The sequence below is a fragment of the Aotus nancymaae genome, unplaced genomic scaffold, assembly GCF_030222135.1.
Source record: "Aotus nancymaae isolate 86718 unplaced genomic scaffold, 86718_ANA_hifiasm-v0.15.2.pri h1tg000030l, whole genome shotgun sequence".
NCBI classification, from domain to species: Eukaryota; Metazoa; Chordata; class Mammalia; order Primates; family Aotidae; genus Aotus; species Aotus nancymaae.
The window spans coordinates 23,998,846-24,017,041 of NW_026988443.1; the positions used below are offsets into that span (position 1 = coordinate 23,998,846).

General features: G+C 42.4%; 1 protein-coding gene across 1 annotated transcript in view; it reads left to right on the forward strand.

Annotated features, from left to right (window-relative positions):
- Positions 1-18,196, forward strand: part of SNTB2 (syntrophin beta 2) — a 125,857-nt gene that overhangs the window by 99,762 nt on the left and 7,899 nt on the right. Inside the window, exons 5-6 of the mRNA XM_021672549.2 lie at positions 3,370-3,566; positions 17,473-17,657. Of these exons, the coding sequence (XP_021528224.1) occupies positions 3,370-3,566; positions 17,473-17,657 (382 nt within the window). The remainder of the gene's footprint in view (positions 1-3,369; positions 3,567-17,472; positions 17,658-18,196) is intronic.

Here is an 18,196-nt window from a genome sequence, read left to right on the forward strand (position 1 = left end):
ACAACAACTCTCCCTCCATTTCTATCTCTCCCTCAACCCCTGGTAACCACATTCTACCTTTTGTTGTTATGAGTATGATTACCTTGGGTATCTCATGTAAGTAGACTTATGTAGTATTTATCTTTTTGTGACTGGCTAAGTGTGGTAGATTATGTCAGGATTTCCTTTTTTAGGCTGAATAATGTGATCCATTGTATGTTTATATCAAATTGTCTTCTCAGTGAACTGTCTGCCATGTGGGACATTTAGGTTGCCTCCATCTCTTTGCTATTGTGGATAACGCTGCAGTGAACATAGGTGTGCAAATATCTTCAAGATCTTTTAGATATATACCAAGAAATGGGTCCTTTGCGTATTTTTTAACTGGGTTGTTATCGTTTAGTTTTAAGAGTTTTTTGTATATTTTGGATACCAGTCTTCTATCAGATACGTGTTTTGCAAACTTTTTTTGTCTGCAGCTTATTTTTTCATTCTCTTAATGGTATTTTTTGCAGATCAGAAGTTTTTAATTTTAATGAAGTCCAACTTACCAATTTTTTTCTTCAGGGATTGTGCTTTTGGTGTTATATCCTTTTAGATCATTTAAGAGTTGTTCCTATGTTGTAGAAATTTTAGTATCATGTTTTACACTTAGGTGAAGGATCCATTCTGATTTAATTTTTGTGACAAGTATATAAGATCTGCTTTTTTTAAAAAAAATAAAAAAGAGACAGGGTCCATGATGGCCAGGATGGTCTCGATCTCCTGACCTCATGATCTGCCTGTCTTGGCCTCACCAAAGTGCTGGGATTACAGATGTGAGTACCGCGCCCAGCCTTTTATTTATTTATTTATTTATTTATTTATTTATTTATTTATTTATTTATGGTCTGCTTTTTTTTATGGCATATGGATGTCTACTTATTTCTAGCAGCATTTGTTGAAACGACCATTCTTTCTCCATTGAATCACTTTTGTTTCTTTTTTTATTTTTTTTATTTTTTGAAAGCGGGAGTCTCACTCTGTCACCCAGACTGGAGTGTAGTGGCAAGATCTCGGCTCACTGAAACCTCTGCCTCCTGGGTTCCAGCAATTCTCCTGCCTCAGCCTTCCGAGTCGCTGGGATTACAGGCGCCCACTACCACCCTTAGCTAATTTTTGTATTTTAGTAGAGACAGGGTTTCACCATGTAGGCCAGACTGATCTTGAACTCCTGACCTCAAGTGATGTGTCCACCTTGGCCTCCCAAAGTGCTGGGATTATAGGCATGAGCCACCACACATGGCCTGAATCACCTTTGTGTCTTTGTCAAAGATCAATTGACTGTATTTGTGTGGGTTTATTTCTGGGCTGTCTATTCTGTTCCATTGATCAGTTTATTTGTTCTGTTGCCAATTCCACACTGTTTTGATTTCTGTAGTTTTCTTTTTTCTTTTTCTTTTTTTTTTGAGACAGAGTTTCGCTCTTATTGCCCGGCTGGAGTGCAATGGTGCGATCTCGGCTCACCTCAACTTCCGCCTCCCGGGTTCAAGCAATTCTCCTGCCTCAGCCTCCCAAGTAGCTGGGACTACAGGTGTGCACCATCACGCCCAACTAATTTTTGTATTTTTAGTAGAGACAGGGTTTCACCTTGTTTACCAGGATGGTCTCGATCTCTTGACCTTGTGATCTGCCCACCTCAGCCTCCCAAAGTGCTGGGATTACAGGCATGAGCCACCACACCTGGCTTGATTTCTGTAAAGTTTAGAGGTGCCAGTACACAGATGTATTTTCAACTTTTGTTCTTCTTTAGTATTATGTTGACTATGTGAGTCTTTTGAGTTTCCATACAAACTTTGGAATCAGTTTGTCACTATCTACAAAATAACTTACTGGGATTTTAATGGGATGGCATTGAATCTATAGATCACGTAAAGGAGAATTGACATCTTAATATTGAGTCTTCCTACCCATAAGCATAAAATATCTGTTTTTTAGATCATCTGCTTTCTTTCAGGAAAGTTTTGAAGTTTTTTTCATAGCGATTCTATACATATTTTGTTGGATTTATGCTTAAGCATTTCATTTTATGATAACTGATGTAAACGGTATTATGTGGCTTTTTTTTATTTGGACCTGAAGGAAGAATGGTGTTATCTTTTTAATTTAAGATTTCAATTGTTCAAAGCAACTGACTTTTGTATATTAACCTTATATCCTGGAACCTTGCTATAATTGCTTATTAGTTTTAGGAGTTGTTTACAGGGTCTCACTGTTGCCAAGGCTGGAGTACAGTGGCATAATCATGACTCACAGCAGCCTCGACCTCCTGGGCTCAAGCAACCTTCTACCTCAGCCTCCCAAGTAGCTGGGACCACAAGTGCACACCACCATCCTGAGCTTTTTTTTTTTTTTTTTTTGTAAAAATAAGGTCTCCCTATGTTGCCCAGGTTGGTCTCAAAATCCTGGGCTCAAGTGATCCTTCTGCCTCAGCCTCTGAAAGTACTGGGATTACTGGTGTGAGCCACTGCATGCATCAGGCAGATGTTTTATTTGTCTATTTTGGGGGATTTTAAAAATGTAGAGTCATGTCATTTGTGAACAAAGACAGTTTTATTCTGGAATTTTTTTTTCACGTAACATTTCTTCATAGGTCAAAGAATTCTAGAGACAAATGCAAAAAAGCAGCATGAATTTTTAGATAAAACCTGACTTTATGTTCACTGTGCATCTTTACTAACTGAAACCACTCTGCATTTCCCCAGAAGAGATATTCACTGCCTTCTGCCATTAGAAGTTCTTTGGTGATTGGACAAGAGATTGTTGTTAAAAATACGTACATTTTTACAAGCCATATATAGTCAGCCTGATTAAAGAAAAAATACCTACATTTTAAGCTCTTTGGCTGAAATATTTGAAATGCAGTTAGCGATCCATTTTTTCTTAGAGAAGCATATTTTTCCTCACAGAAGCATATTTTTCCTCTGAAGTTATTACTGTTAATTTACTTATTTCCTAATCAAAATAATAACTTCTTGATACACATAACCTCTGGGGAACATAGAGGAGCTCATGGAAAATTAGGACCACAGTTCACCTAGCTAAGTATTTTGGCCAGATTCCGGTGGCTCACGCCTGTAATTCCAACACCTTGGGAGGCTGAGGCAGGAGGATCATTTGAGCCCAGGAGTTCAATACTAGTATTTTGTCTTACTGTGATACCAGGGGTCATTTTATAGGAAAACAGAATGGTTTCTATTTCATAGACTATAATCTTACTTTGAAATGTATATATACAAAAACTGCTGATGGCTTTTATAAGTTTCTGCTTATCAATGAGCACAAATCCCTGACATTTTTCTCTGATAATGCCATAGTTACTTTTGATTTCTGCTCTGTTTGTGGTCCTAGGTTGGTTCATTCTGGCTCTGGATGTCGATCCCCATCCCTTGGATCTGACCTTACGTTTGCTACCAGGACAGGCTCTCGACAGGGCATTGAGATGCATCTCTTCAGGGTGGAGACACATCGGGATCTATCATCCTGGACCAGGATACTTGTTCAAGGTTGCCATGCTGCTGCTGAGCTGATCAAGGAAGTTTCTCTAGGTAGAGATGCTTACTTTTTATTTCTAATAGTAATTAAATGGAGCTGTTATATAGTCATGCACTGCATAATGACATTTCAGTGATGAATTGCATATACAACAGCAATCCCATCAGATCATAATTCCAATATTTTTACTATAGCTTTTCTAAGTGTACATATGTTAAGATACACAAATGCAGCCTGGTCAACATGGTGAAACCCTCATCTTTACTAAAAATACAAAAAAAAAAAAATTAGCCAGGCATAGTGGTGTGCGCCTATAGTCCCAGCTGCTCAAGAGACTGAGTGAATTGAGATGACACCACTGCACTCCAGCCTGGGCAACCAGGGCTGGTTGCCCAGGCTGGAGTGCAGTGGTGTCATCTCAATTCTCAATCTCATAAAAAAGATACACAAATGCTTACCATTGTGTTACAGTTGCCTATAGTATTCAGCACAGTAACATGCTGTATAAGTTTGTAGCCTAAGAGCAATAGGCAATACCGTATAGCCTAGGTGTGTAGTGGGCTGTGCGAACTAGGCTTATGTAAGTACACTCTATGATGTTCATACAATCACAAAATCATCTAATGATGCATTACACATTTCTCAGAACATATTCTTGTCATTAGGTGATGCATGACTGTACCATAATCTGTTTTAAACTATTATCATTTGTGCCAGAGTTTAAAATGTGTTAAAATGTGGCAACTAAAAGTGATGATGACAGAAAGAAACCTGGTTTCTCTTATTTTATTAGCAGTTTTTTAAAGCCTGATACATGACTTGAAGCACATTTATAATACCATATGTAGAACATGGCATTTTTACAGTTCATCTGTTTTTTCTTAAGAGTGGAGATCTCTATCACCCATGCTGGAGTGCAGTGGCATGATCCATCATAGCTTATTGCAGCCTTGAGCTTCTAGGGATCAAGAGATCCAGTTTCAGCCTCTGGAGTAGCTGCCCAGCATTTCTTTCTTTCTTCCTTCCCTTCTCCCTTCCCTCCTTTCCCCACTTCCCCCTTCCCCCTTCCCTCCTTTCCCTTCCTTTCCTTTCCCTTCCTTTCCTTTCGTTTCTTTCGATAGAGTCTAGCTTTGTCACGCAGGCTGGAGTGCAGTGACGTGATCTGAGCTCACTGCAGCCTTAAACTCTCCTGTGTTTAAGTGATCCTCCCTCCTAAGCCTTCCTAGTAGCTAGGACTACAGGTGCTCACCACAGCACCCAAAATTTAAAAAAATTTTTTTGGAGAGATGGGGTCTCACTTCGTAGCCCAGCCTGGTCTCAAACTCTCTTGGCCTCAAGAGATCCTCCTGCCTCAGTTTGCCAAAGTGCTGGGATTACAGGTGATGGCACCTGGCCTTTTCAGTTTATTTATTTATTTTTTTCAAGACAGTCTTGCTCTATCCCCTATGCTGGAGTGCAGTGACATGATCTCGGCCTACTGCAACCTCCGCTTCCCAGGTTCAAGCAATTCTCCCGTCTCAGGCTCCTGAGTAGTTGGGATTACAGGCACCTGCCATCACACCCTGCTAAGTTTTGTATTTTTAGTAGAGACGGGATTTCACCATGTTGGCCAGGCTGGTCTTGAACTCCTGACCTCAGGTTATCTGTCCACCTAGGCCTCCCAAAGTGCTGGAATTACAGGCGTGAGCCATTGTTCCCCGGCCTTCAGTTTATTTTTTTTAGAGATGAGGTCTTACTATGTTGCCCAGGCTGGTCTTTAACTCCTGGCCTCAAGCTATTCTTGGTCTTAGCCTCCTAGGCACAAGCCATTGTGCCAGTTCTCATTTAATCTGTATTTAATAGCATATCGTAAGGACTAGCTAGGCAAGGTGACTCACACCTATAATCCCAGCTATTCAGGAGGCTGAGGCAGGTGGATTGCTTGAGGACAGGAGTTTTAAGACCAGCTTGAGCAATAAATTGAGGACCCTATCTCTAAAATGAAAAATGAAGCTAGGTACAGTGGCTCATGCCTGTAATCCCAGCACTTTGGAAGGCTGAAGCTGGCGCATTGCTTGAGCCCAGGAGTTTGAGACCAGCCATGGTAACATGGTGAAACCTCATTTCTACTTAAAATACAAAAAAGTAGCTGGGAGTGGTGACATACATCTGACACCAGCTCAGGAAGTTGAGGTAGGAGGATCACCTGAGCACAGGAAGTCAAGGCTGCAGTGAGCTGTGATAGTGCCACGGCACTCCAGCCTTGGTGATGGGAGTGAGACCCTGTCTCAAAATAAATTAATTAATTTAATTAAATGAAAAAAAATTAGCCAGACATGGTGGTACACACTGTAGTCTCAGCTGCTCCAGAGGCTAAGGTGGGAAGATTGCTTGAGCGCAGTCCAGGGCTGTAGCACACAATGATCAAGCCTGTGAATAACCACTGTACTCCAGCCTGGGCAACATAGTGAAAACTTGTCTCTTAAAAGTAATGTAAGGACTCATTTACCAAGTACTAGATACATGGACTCTCCAGTTAAGAAGAATGAATCTAAGCCATGGATAGCCCTTAAAATATGAGTATCTAGCAAGCTTATGGCTATGGAAAAATAAATGATTTGAAATAGAAGTTTCTCTACAAAAGTTTGAAATTGTGTGTCCAACGCTTATTCAAATAAGCACCTAAAGGAAATAAGGTTGGTGGTTTCTTTCCATTGTGGAGGCGCCCTCTTGTGGCTAGTTGTCATGAATTTGGGGTATTGTTTATATATGTATATGTGTATATATATGTGTGTGTATATATATGTGTGTGTGTTTGCAAACTTTTTTCTTTTTTTAAAATTCTTTTTGGCTTTGCACAAAATAAAAACCTTTATTTAACAATACAGGCAGCCGGGCATGGTGGCTCATGCCTGTAATCCTAGCACTTTGGGAGGCTGAAGTGGGCAGATCACCTGAGGTCAGGAGTTTGAGACCAGCCTGTCCAACATGGTGAAACCCCGTCTCTACTAAAAATACAAAAATTAGTTGACCATGGTGGCACATGCCTGAAGTCCCAGCTACTCGGGAGGCTGAGGCACGAGAATTGCTTAAACCTGGGAGGCAGAGGCTACAGTGAGCTATGATCACACCACTGCACTCCAGCCTGGGCAATAGTGGGAGATTCTGTCTCAAAAAAAAAAAAAAAAAGAAAGAAAGAAAGAAATTAAAAATCAGTATTGGGCCAGGCAAAGTAGTTCATGCTTGTAATTCCAGCACTTTGAGAGGCTAAGGTGGGCAGATCACTTGAGTCCAGGAGTTCAAGACCAGCCTGGGCAACATGGTGATACCTCATCTCTCTTGGAAAAAAAAGAGTAAACAAAGTTTGAAAAAAATACAGTGTTGGAATTGGGGTGTGGTGGCTTATACCAGAATCACACTGGGATGCTCTGTGTTCCTGTGGGCAGCCGAGGGGTTAGGCCAGCACACTCATGCCCTTTGCTGGCATCTAGGGTCACTGTATCATCCTCAAGAATTCAAGGGGATATGCTTTCCAAAATGAAGAACGCAGCTTGGATTTTCAGCATTTTTTAGTTCATTTTTTTTTTTTTGGAGTCTAGCAGCTAAATTTCATTTTGCAGGTAAAAGCTTCCCAGGCTCATAGTTGTTTAAATATGATGGCTAGAGGAAAGGAAGAGTGAGGACCAGCTGGTTCTTTATATTTTTAAATAGACAAAAAAAAACGTTTTATGGAAATTTTAAACTTTTTTGTTCTTATTCACAGCTGTATTTTTTTTGCGGGGGGTGTCTTGCATTGGAACAGCTGTTTTTTTTTGGTTTTTTGTTTTTGAGACGGAGTCTCCCTCTATTGCCTAGGCTAGAGTGCACTGGTGCAATCTTGGTTCACTGCAACCTCTGCCTTCTAGGTTCACGCAATTCTTCTGCCTCAGCCTCATCGAATAACTGGGACTACAGGCACACGCCACCACGCCTGGCTAGTTTTTTTGTATTTTTAGTAGAGACGAGGTTTCACCATATTGGCCAGGCTGGTCTCCAACTCCTGACCTCGTGAGCCACTGTGCCTGGCCGGAATAGCTGTATTTTTTTACATCAACTTCCTTTTAAAACCATATAGTTGTACTTTAATATCACCTTGGTAACTGTTAGAATAGCTATTATTAAAAAGACAAAAAATAACAGATGTTGGTGAGGATGCAGAGAAAAGAGAACTCTTATACACTGTTGGTGGGACTCTAAATCAGTATAGCCATCACAGAAAACAGTATGACTATTTCTCAAAAAACTAAAAAACTACCTTATGATCTAGCAATCCTACTACTATCTGTCCACAAGAAGAGAAATTAGCATATCAGAAAGATACCTGTACACCCATGTTTATTACAGCACTATTCATAATAACAAAGATATAGAATCAACCTAAGTGTCCATCAGCAGACAAATGGATTAAGAAAATATGGTATATTTACACAATGGGATACTATTTGGCCGTAAAAAGTAATGCAGTCAGGCCATGTGACGCTCACGCCTGTTATCCCAGCACTTTGGAAGGCTGAGGAGGGTGGATCACCTGAGGTCAGGAGTTTGAGACCAGCGTGACCAACATGGAGAAGCCCCATCTCTACTAAAAATACAAAATTAGCGGGACGTGGTAGCACATGCCTGTAATCCCAGCTACTTGGGGGGTTGAAGCAGGAGAATCATTTGAACCCGGGAGGTGGAGCTTATGGTGAGCTGAGATCACCCCACTGCACTTCAGCCTGGGCAGCAAGAGCAAAACTCCATCTCAAAATAATAATGCAGTCATGTCTTTTGTAGCAACATGGATAAAACTGGAGGTCATTATGTTAAATGAAATAAGCCAGGCATAGAAAGACAAATATAGCATGTTCTCACTCATATGGGAGCTAAAAAAGTTGATCACATGGATGTAGAGAGTAGAAGATAAATACTAACTGTTGGGATGGGTTTGTTGTGAGGGGCTATGAAGAAGAGTTGGGTAATGGGTATAAACATACAGTTAGAAAGAAGGAATAAGTTATAATGTTCAAGAGTAGAGTATGGCGACTGTAGTTAACAATAATACATTGTATAATTCAAATAGAAGAAAGGACTTAAAATGTTCCCAACACATAGAATTGTTAAATAGTCAAGGTGATAGATACCCTAAATACCTTGACTTAATCATTACACATTTTACACATGTAACAAAATATCGCATGTACCCCTAAGATATATATAAATATTACATATTTATTTTTTATTTATTTATTTATTTATTTATTTTGAGACTGAGTTTCGCTCTCGTTACCCAGGCTGGAGTGCAATGGCGCGATCTCGGCTCACTGCTAACCTCCACCTCCTGGGTTCAGGCAATTCTCCTGCCTCAGCCTCCTGAGTAGCTGGGATTACAGGCACACGCCACCATGCCCAGCTAATTTTTTGTATTTTTAGTAGAGACAGGGTTTCACCATGTTGACCGGGATGGTCTCGATCTCTTGACCTCGTGATCCACCCGCCTCGGCCTCCCAAAGTGCTGGGATTACAGGCGTGAGCCACCGCGCCCGGCCAATATTACATATTTATATAAAAATATTACCTTGTGGTTCACACCTATAATACAAGCATTTTGGGAGGCTGAGGCATGTAGATCACTTGAGCTCAGCCTGGGCAACATGGCGAAACCTCATCTCTACAAAAAAAATACAAAAATTACCCAGGCCTGGTGGAGCATGCCTGTAATCCCAACTACTCAGGAGGCTGAGGTGGTAGGATTGCTTGAGCCTGGGAGGTCAAGGATTCAGTGAGCTGTGATCACATCACTGCACTCCAGCCTGGGCAACAGAACAAGACCCTGTCTCAAAAAAAAAAAATTGTTGGGAAATTCAGAATTGTCTATTGAAATTATAGTTGGCACAAAGAAATCAGTTAAGCTGTTCCTTGCTCTGTACATTTTGGTTACAGTTTGCTCATCTAGAAAAATTTCAGTGAATACCTACTAAATGTGACGAGTAAATACAATACACAATCTTCCTAATGTTCATTTCGTTTTAAACCTTGATTAGGGTATAGTTACAGTAGAACTAATCAGTGATCCCTCTGGTACAGAAGGACTTTTTCCTTCTTGCGAATATGAACTTCAAGATAAACAGGCATAGAGTGCAGCTCACTTCCTCAAGTACATAAAGCCATTTTCCAGTTGTCATAGGGTTTGAAAGTATTTTAAAAATTGTATAGTATACTTTTTTTTTTTTTTGAAACAGAATCTTGCTCTGTTGTCCAGGCTGGAGTGCAGTGGTGTGATCTCGGCTCACTACAACCTCCACCTCCCTGGTTCAAACAATTCTCCTGCCTCAGCCTCCTGAGTAGCTGGGACTACAGGCATATACCACCATGCCCAGCTAAGTTTTGTATTTTTAGTAGAGACAGGGTTTCACTATGTTGGCCAGGCTGATCTGGAACTCCTGACCTCATCATCCTCCTGCCTTGGACTTTCAAAGTGCTGGGATTACAGGCGTGAGCCAACTTGCCCAGCCATATAGCATACTTTTTAAAGACTTATTTTCATCATACCAATTATTTAAGCCATTAAAGTTTTTAAATCATACAAGAACTTTATGACGGTACTTTATATACCTGTAGCTTTGGTAATATGAAGACTAAGAAGCAGTAAATAAAGGAATTAGATTAATAAAAATGAAGAAAATCTGGGAGAAGAGAAGAAAAACAAGCATTTAAAAGGATTTATATTGTTAAAATATATGAGGAAACAGTTTCTGTGGCCATATTTTTCACCATTTCTTAGAAATTCTTGAGTTCTTTTTACCCATCTATTTGGCAAATATTTCTCTGTGTATACTCTGTGCTTTTACTAGCTGTAATAAAATAAGGTAAGCATAGCTCTTATCTTTAAAGTAGGAAGGACAGAAACCAAAATAATAATAGGGATGTATCAGGGCTGTCATAAGGCATAAATGAAATACAGGCATCGCCTAATCTTCACATACAACTCTCTGGGGCAGATGTTGTCACCTGTATTTTCAAGATAAGGGAACTGGTGTTAGTATGGTTAGGACTTGAATTGGGGCCTTTTTGGACTCCAAAACCAGAGCCTTAAGCCCCTGAATTTTTCTTAATGACTCATTTTTATGACCAGGTTAAACTTCTGAAGGACATACAATATCAGTCTAATTTATTAAGTTAATAAATATTTGGTGAGTGTTTTAGTATTTACCAAGTGCTGTGCTTTGTAATAAAAGAAAAATAAGTAAGACCTACTTGATGCCTTTGACCAAATAGCAATCAGAGAGGAACACAGTGTCATGTTCTTTGTGACCCTGGGCATGATGAGCCTGTTGCTTATACCTGATGGGCTGATTTTTCCTATGTTCTTTCACTGGGAAGGATGCCCCAGCCTTTCTCTGAGACAGTCCTGGGTAGTCAGGCCAGGTCTAACATGAAAGACCTACTCCCTTCTGGGTTGCTCTGAGTGACACACATAATCCTATGACTCCTGGAGAGATTGGCCAGGGGCCTTGCTAGAAACAGAGCCCCCCAGAGGCCCAGAAACAGGATCTGTAGCATACAACTCTGTCATTCGGTTCTTTGTTCTTCGTGACACACTGATAACCACCAGCAGTTCTCATTTAAAGAAATACAAAGTTGACCAAGCACTGCGACTTATGCCTGTAATCTCAGCACTTTAGGAGGCCAAGGCAGAAGGATTACTTAACACCAGAGTTCGAGACTAGCCTGGGTAACACAGCAAAACACCATCTTTATTAAAAAAAAAAAAAAAATGAGCTGGGCATGGTGGCATACACCTGTAGTCCTAGCTATTTGGGAGACTGAGGCAAGATAATCACTTGAGCCCAGGAGTTTGAGACTGCAGTGAACTATGATCACACCATTGCACTCCAGCTTAGGCAACAGAATGAGACCATGTCTCTAAAAAAATATATAAATAAATAATAAAATAAGCCTGGGCAACACAGGGAGACCTCGTCTCTACCAAAAATTTTAAAAAATAGCCAGGCATGGTGACGCATGCCTATAGTCCCAGCTACTCAGGTGGCTGAAGTAGGAGGATTGCTTAAGCCCTGAAGGTTCAGGCTGCCGTACTGCACTCCAGCCTGGGTGACAGAGTGAGACCCTGTCTCAAAAATAAATAAATAAATAGACACAAAGTGAGTAACGTGTACACTGCTTGTACTACCTACACAAAATGGATAAATACAACACTGGTTGTATTTACCAGTGTTCACCTTATTATAATGCCAATTTTTTTTTTTTTTTTTTTTTTTTGAGATGGAGTCCTGTCACTCAGATTGGAGTTCAGTGGCATCATCTTGGCTCACCGCAACCTCCGCCTCCCAGGTTCAAGCGATTCTCCTGCCTTAGCCTCCTGAGTAGCTGGGATTACAGGCATGTGCCACCATGCCCAGCTAATTTTTGTATTTTTAGTAGAAACGGGGTTTCAGCATCTTGGCCAGGCTGATGTTGAATTCCTGACGTCGTCATCCACCCATCTTAGCCTCCCTAAGTGCTGAGATTACAGGCGTGAGTCACCACACCCAGCCAACATTGATTTTTTAATTTATTATTTATTGAGCCATTTGTCCTCCTAGCTTTATTAAATTACTATTAGGGAGCCTCTTAGAAAGCCAGCTCTAATGTAAGTTTTACACTTAACAACATCCTGGTGTGAAAAAAACCGATCCCCCCATCCCTAACTTAGCAATTTGAGAAGTAGTAGCTAGAGCAGTAAAAGGAAACCGGGATTGGTGGGGATGGCAAGGGCCATGGAAGCCAAAGGAAGAGTGTTTCAATGGGAGGAAAAGTCAGTAGGAGTGATTGTATCAGTTGGGATGGTTTATGCTGAAATTAATAGGACATGGCCACTAAGACTACAATAAATATGAAATAAATATCTTACATAAAAGAGAGAGAGCAAGAGTGACAGAGAGGTGTCTTCTCTTTCCAGTCATAGATCTTTTTTAACCTGATTGAGCCAGTTTGGCTCATATGTCCACTCTGAACCAGAACAATCACCAGGGGAAACCCATGCTCTGCTTGGCCCAGAAGCTGTCTATCCATAAGTTGGGAGTACCCTTCCCTGAAACACATTAGAACACAGTAGAAATCTGAATAAAATTGGGGTTTGCCTATAAAGAAAAATAGAGAAATAGAAGCTGATAGACAGCCAACAATTAGTAGTACAAGTACCAAAGGCCAAAAAAGGAGATTGGATTTAGCATTATGGAGATAATTGATGCCCTTGGGGAGCGATGTATAACGATTTGATGGCAGTGGCAGATTGCAGAGGGCTGAGGAGCGGACATGAAGTGAATTATGGGCAAACTGAGTAAATAGCTTTTAAAGAAGTTATGAAGAGGAGTAGAAAGGTGAGTGGTCCTTGGAGGTAAGGTAACAGAGTTGAGTAGTGGCATTTCTTTTTTTGAGACTGAGTCTCGCTTTCTCACCAGGCTGGAGTGCAGTGATATGATCATGGCTCACTGCAACCTCCAATTCCCAGGTTCCAGCGATTCTCCTGCCTCAGCCTCCTGGGTAGCTGGGACTGCAGGCATACGCCACCATGCCCAGCTGATTTTTTTTTTTTTTTGAGACGGAGTTTCGCTCTGTCACCCAGGCTGTGGAATGCAGTGGCGCGATGTCAGCTCACTGCAACCTCCGCCTCCCGGGTTCAAGCGATTCTCCTGCTTCAGCTTCCTGAGTAGCTGGGATTACAGGTGCATGCCACCACACTTAGCTAATTTTTGTATTTTTAGTAGAAGACGGGTCTTCGACATTTTGGCCAGGCTGGTCTCGAACTCCTGACCTCGGGTGATCTGTACATCTCAGCCTCCCAAAGTGCTGAGATTACAGGCATGAGCCACTGTGCCTGGCCCAGTGGCATTTCTTTTAATAATGAGAGAGACTTGAGCATTTAAAAAAGTGAATGGGAGGGATCTGATTCAGAGGGACATATTGAAAACACAAGAGGTAGAAAGAGTAATCAGTTCCTGTACAGTTTCTAGGAAGGTGAGGGTAGATGCAATCCAAAGCACAGGTGAGGGGATTAGCCTTAGCCTGGAAGAGGGACAAATGCAAGAGAGGAAACGATGGAGGGAGAGGTACAGCTCTCTCTTAGCTGTTGAAGTGGGCAATGCCTTTTACTGCTTAGTAATTTGGGCCATAAACATCCCTGGCTTTTTCTCCATCCCTAAATCCAGCTGCAGTTATAGGCCACTTTTATGTTGTTTGAATTTTTTAATTTTATGTTATTTTTTAGAGACACAGTCTCACTCTGTTGCCCAGGCTGGAGTGCAGTGGCACGAACATGGTTCACTGCATCCTTGACCTTCCAGGCTGAAGAGATCCTCCCACCGAAGCTTACCAAGTAACTGGGACTACAGGTGCATGCCACCATGCCTGGCTAATTTTTGTAATTTTGGTAGAGATAAAATCCCACTATGTTGTCTGGACTTAAACTCCTGGCCTCAAGTGATCCTCCACCTCAGCTTCCCAAAGTGCTGGAATGACAGGCATGAGCCACTGTGCCCAACCAGTTGTTTGAATTTTTTTTTTTGAGATGGAGTTTTGCTCTTGTTGCCCAGGCTGGAGTACAATGGTGCGATCTTGGCTCACCGCAACTTCTGCCTTCCAGGTTTAAGTAATTCTCCTGTCTTAGCCTCCCGAGTAGCTGAGATTACAGGCATGCACCACCATGTCTGGCTAATTTTGTATTTTTTTTTTTTTTTTTTTTTTTTAGGAGAGACAGGATTTCTCCATGTTGGTCAGGTTGGTCTCGAACTCCCGACCTCAGGTGATCCACCCACCTCGGCCTCCCAAAACAAAATCAACATATTGAATTTTTTACTGACTTATTTATAAATTGGAGTGGATAGTGGATATATAGCCATCCAAAAGGTTTCTAAGTGAACCAAGACATAATAAGCCACCTGTGTCAGCTCAGATCTTTGCTAATAAGCCCCAGATGTTATCCCATCAAAAAAGGGCCACTCCTCTTACTAGAAGGGGAATTTATACTTAAAAAAAAAAGTCACGTCTCACAGGTGCCTGCTCTACACACACACACACACACACACACACACTCACTCACACAATCACATTTGGTTTCCTTTTCTGTTTTTTTTTTTTTTAAGACAGAGTTTTGCTCTTGTTGCCCAGTCTGGAGTGCAGTGGCATGATCTCGGCTCACTGCAACCTTCTCCTCCAGGGTTCAGGCAATTCTCCCGTCTCAGCCTCCCGAGTAGCTGGGATTACAGGCATGTGTCACCACGCCCAGATAATTTTGTATTTTTAGTAGAGGCAGGGTTTCTCCATGTTGGTCAGGCTGGTCTTGAACTCTCAACCTCAGGTGATTCGCCCACCTCAGCCTCCCAAAGTGCTGGGATTACAGACGTGAGCCACCGTGCCCGGCGGTTTCCTTTTCTGGTTCTCCAGGGGAAACAATCCAAAACAGACAAAGAAATCTCAGGGGTCAAGCACTTTGGGAGCCCGAGGTGGGTGGATCACTTGAGGTCAGGAGTTCCAGACCAGCCTGGCCAACATGGTGAAATCTCTGTCTCTACTTAATACACAAAAATTAGCCAGGCATGGTGGCAAACATCTGTAATCCCAGCTACTCAGGAGGCTGAGGCATAAGAATGGTTTAAACCCAGGAAGTGGAGGTTGCAGTGAGCCGAGATTGCACCACTGCACTCCACAGCCTGGGCGACAGAGTGAGTCTCTATCTCAAAAAAAAAAAAATCTCTCAGATCAGGTGCAATGGCTCACACCTGTAATCCCAGCACTTTGGGAGGCTAAGGCAGGTGCATTGCCTGAGCTCAGGAGTTTGAGACCAGCTTGGGCAATATGTGGAAACTCCGTCTCTACTAAAAAATACAAGAAATTAGCTGGGTGTGGTGTTGTCCATCTGTTATCCCAGCTACTTGGGAGGCTGAGGCACGAGAATTGCTTGAACCTGAGAGGCAGGAATCAATCGAGATTGTGCCACTGCACTCCATTCTGGGCGACAGAGCAAGACTCTGTCTCAAAAAACAAGGCCGGGTGTCATGGCTCACACCTGTAATCCCCACACTTTGGGAGGCCAAGGTGGGTGGATCACTTGCAGTCAGGAGTTAAAGACCAACCTGGCCAACATGGTGAAACCCTGTCTCTACTAAAAATGCAAAAATATTAGCAGGCTGTGATGATGTGTGTATGTAATCCCAGCTACTCGGCAGGCTGAGGCAGGAGAATCACTTCAGCCTGGGAGATTGAGGTTGCAATGAGCCAAGATCATGCCACTGCACTCCAGCCTGGGTGACAGAGGGAGACTAAGTCTCAAAAAAACAAAAATATCTCTAAATTTCTCTTTTTAAATTTTTTTTAGAGATTGCTCTGTCACCCAGGCTAGAGGGCAGTGGCATGATCATAGCTCACTGCAGCCTTGAACTCCTGGATGCAATTGATCCTCCCACCCCAGCCTCTCAAGTAGCTGGGACTATAGGCACATGCCACCATGCCTGGATACATTTTTTATTTTTAGTAGAAATGAGATCTTGCCATGTTACCCAGGCTGGTCTCCATCGCCTGGCCTCAAGTGATCCTCCTGCCTTAGCCTCCCAGAGGGCTGGGATTATAGGCATGAGCCACCACACCTGGGGCATTTACCAGTCTTGATGACCAAAATTGTTTTTGTTCTCTCAATTCAGATGTATCCTTTGAATTGTGTCTTTGATAGGATTGACCGTGTCTTTTGCTGAGTCAAGCCTTTAACTTTGATGAACATTATCTTCATCCCAAATGTCAACCAAACCATGTCACAGCCCCTGAAAGGCCTCTCTGCCTTTGTTCCTTTGGTTGTTCCTTCTTGCCCAGTTCAGTCCTTCTGCCTCTTCCTCCCTGACTGTCCAGTTTTACCAATTCTTTTTTTTTTTTTTCCCGAGACAGTCTCACTCTTGTCACCCAGGCTGGAGTGCAGCGGCGCGATTTCAGCTCACTGCAACCTCTGCCTCCCGGGTTCAAGCTATTATCCTGCCTCACCCTCCCAAGTAGCTGGGATTACAGGCATGTGCCACCATGCCCAGCTAATTTTTGTATTTTTAGAAGAGACAGGGTTTCGGCATGTTGGCAGGCTGGTCTCAAACTCCTGACCTCAAGTGATCCACTCACCTCGGCCTCCCAAACTGCTGGGATTACAGGTGTGAGCCACTGCACCTGGCCCAGTTTTACCAATTCTTTTTTTTTTTTTTTGTGATGGAGTTTCTCTCTTGTTATCCAGGCTGGAGTGCAGTGGCGCGATCTCGGCTCACCGCAACCTCCACCTCCTGGGTTCAAGCAATTCTCCTGCCTCAGCCCCCCGAGTAGCTGGGACTACAGGCACGCGCCACCATGTCCAGCTAATTTTTGTATTTTTAGTAGAGACGGGGTTTCACCTTGTTGACCAGGATGGTCTCGATCTCCTGACCTCGTGATCCACCCGCCTCGGCCTCCCAAAGTGCTGGGATTATAGGCGTGAGCCACCGCGCCCTGCCAGTTTTACCAATTCTTTAGGGCTTATGTGAAGCCACATCTTTCCTTGACTTTGGCCTCATTCAGTTTATTGTTTGCTTATGTTCTGTACATTCTGCCTTACACAGTTGGGGATTTTCTGTTTATGCCAATGCGTTTACAAAGTCCTTGAGAGCAGGTACTGTGTCTCTTACTTCTCCAGTGCCCTGCACAGCCTACACACACTTGCCAGCACAAGCGTTCAGTGGGAATTAAACTGAATCAGATGTCAAGGAATGTTATGGTCATTTATGCCCCATCTCAGTGACCAAAACAAAACTCACTTTAGAAGGTTCCATATAGGTTAGGCATCACACATTCTCAAGAAAATAATATTTTTTCTATTTTGAAGTCAGAAGAATCCCTTTTCACTTGATAACTGACATAGCAACTTTACAACTAATGTTTCTTGCTTTTCCTCAATAGGCTGCATGTTAAATGGCCAAGAGGTGAGACTTACCATTCACTATGAAAATGGGTTCACCATCTCCAGGGAAAATGGAGGCTCCAGCAGCATACTGTACCGCTACCCCTTTGAAAAGCTGAAAATGTCTGCTGATGATGGCATCCGAAATCTATACTTGGATTTTGGTGGTCCCGAGGGAGAACTGGTAAGAGTGTTTCTGAAACACATGTGTATCTGATAGATGTTCTCTCTTTTCTTCTCATTACTTCTTACCCCTTATGTACAAAATCATGGACTGACATTCCATTTAGAACCATGAAATTTTAAATTTAAAATTGGTTCAAGTGAGTCTCCTGGCTCAGCCTCCCAAATAGCTGGGATTACAGACAAGCACCACCATGCCTGGCTAATTTTGTGTTTTTGGTAGAGATGGGGTTTCTCTATGTCGGTCAGGCTGATCTCGAACTTCCAACCTCAGGTGATCTGCCCACCTTAGCCTCCCAAAGTGCTGGGATTACAGGCGTGAGCCACCGCTCCTGGCCTTCAATTTTAAATTCTCTACTTTTTAGTTCTCCCTACCAGGCATGGGGGAACCCATTACATCACCAGTTGTCTCCTAATTGGGGAGGTGAAACCTCATACCAGTATTATGACATGGAATCACCTTTCTCCATAGTGCACTTTTGCCTGTGGCTTTAAGTTCCCAAGAGTTTCCATAGCTCTGGCACATTCTTTACCTAAGTT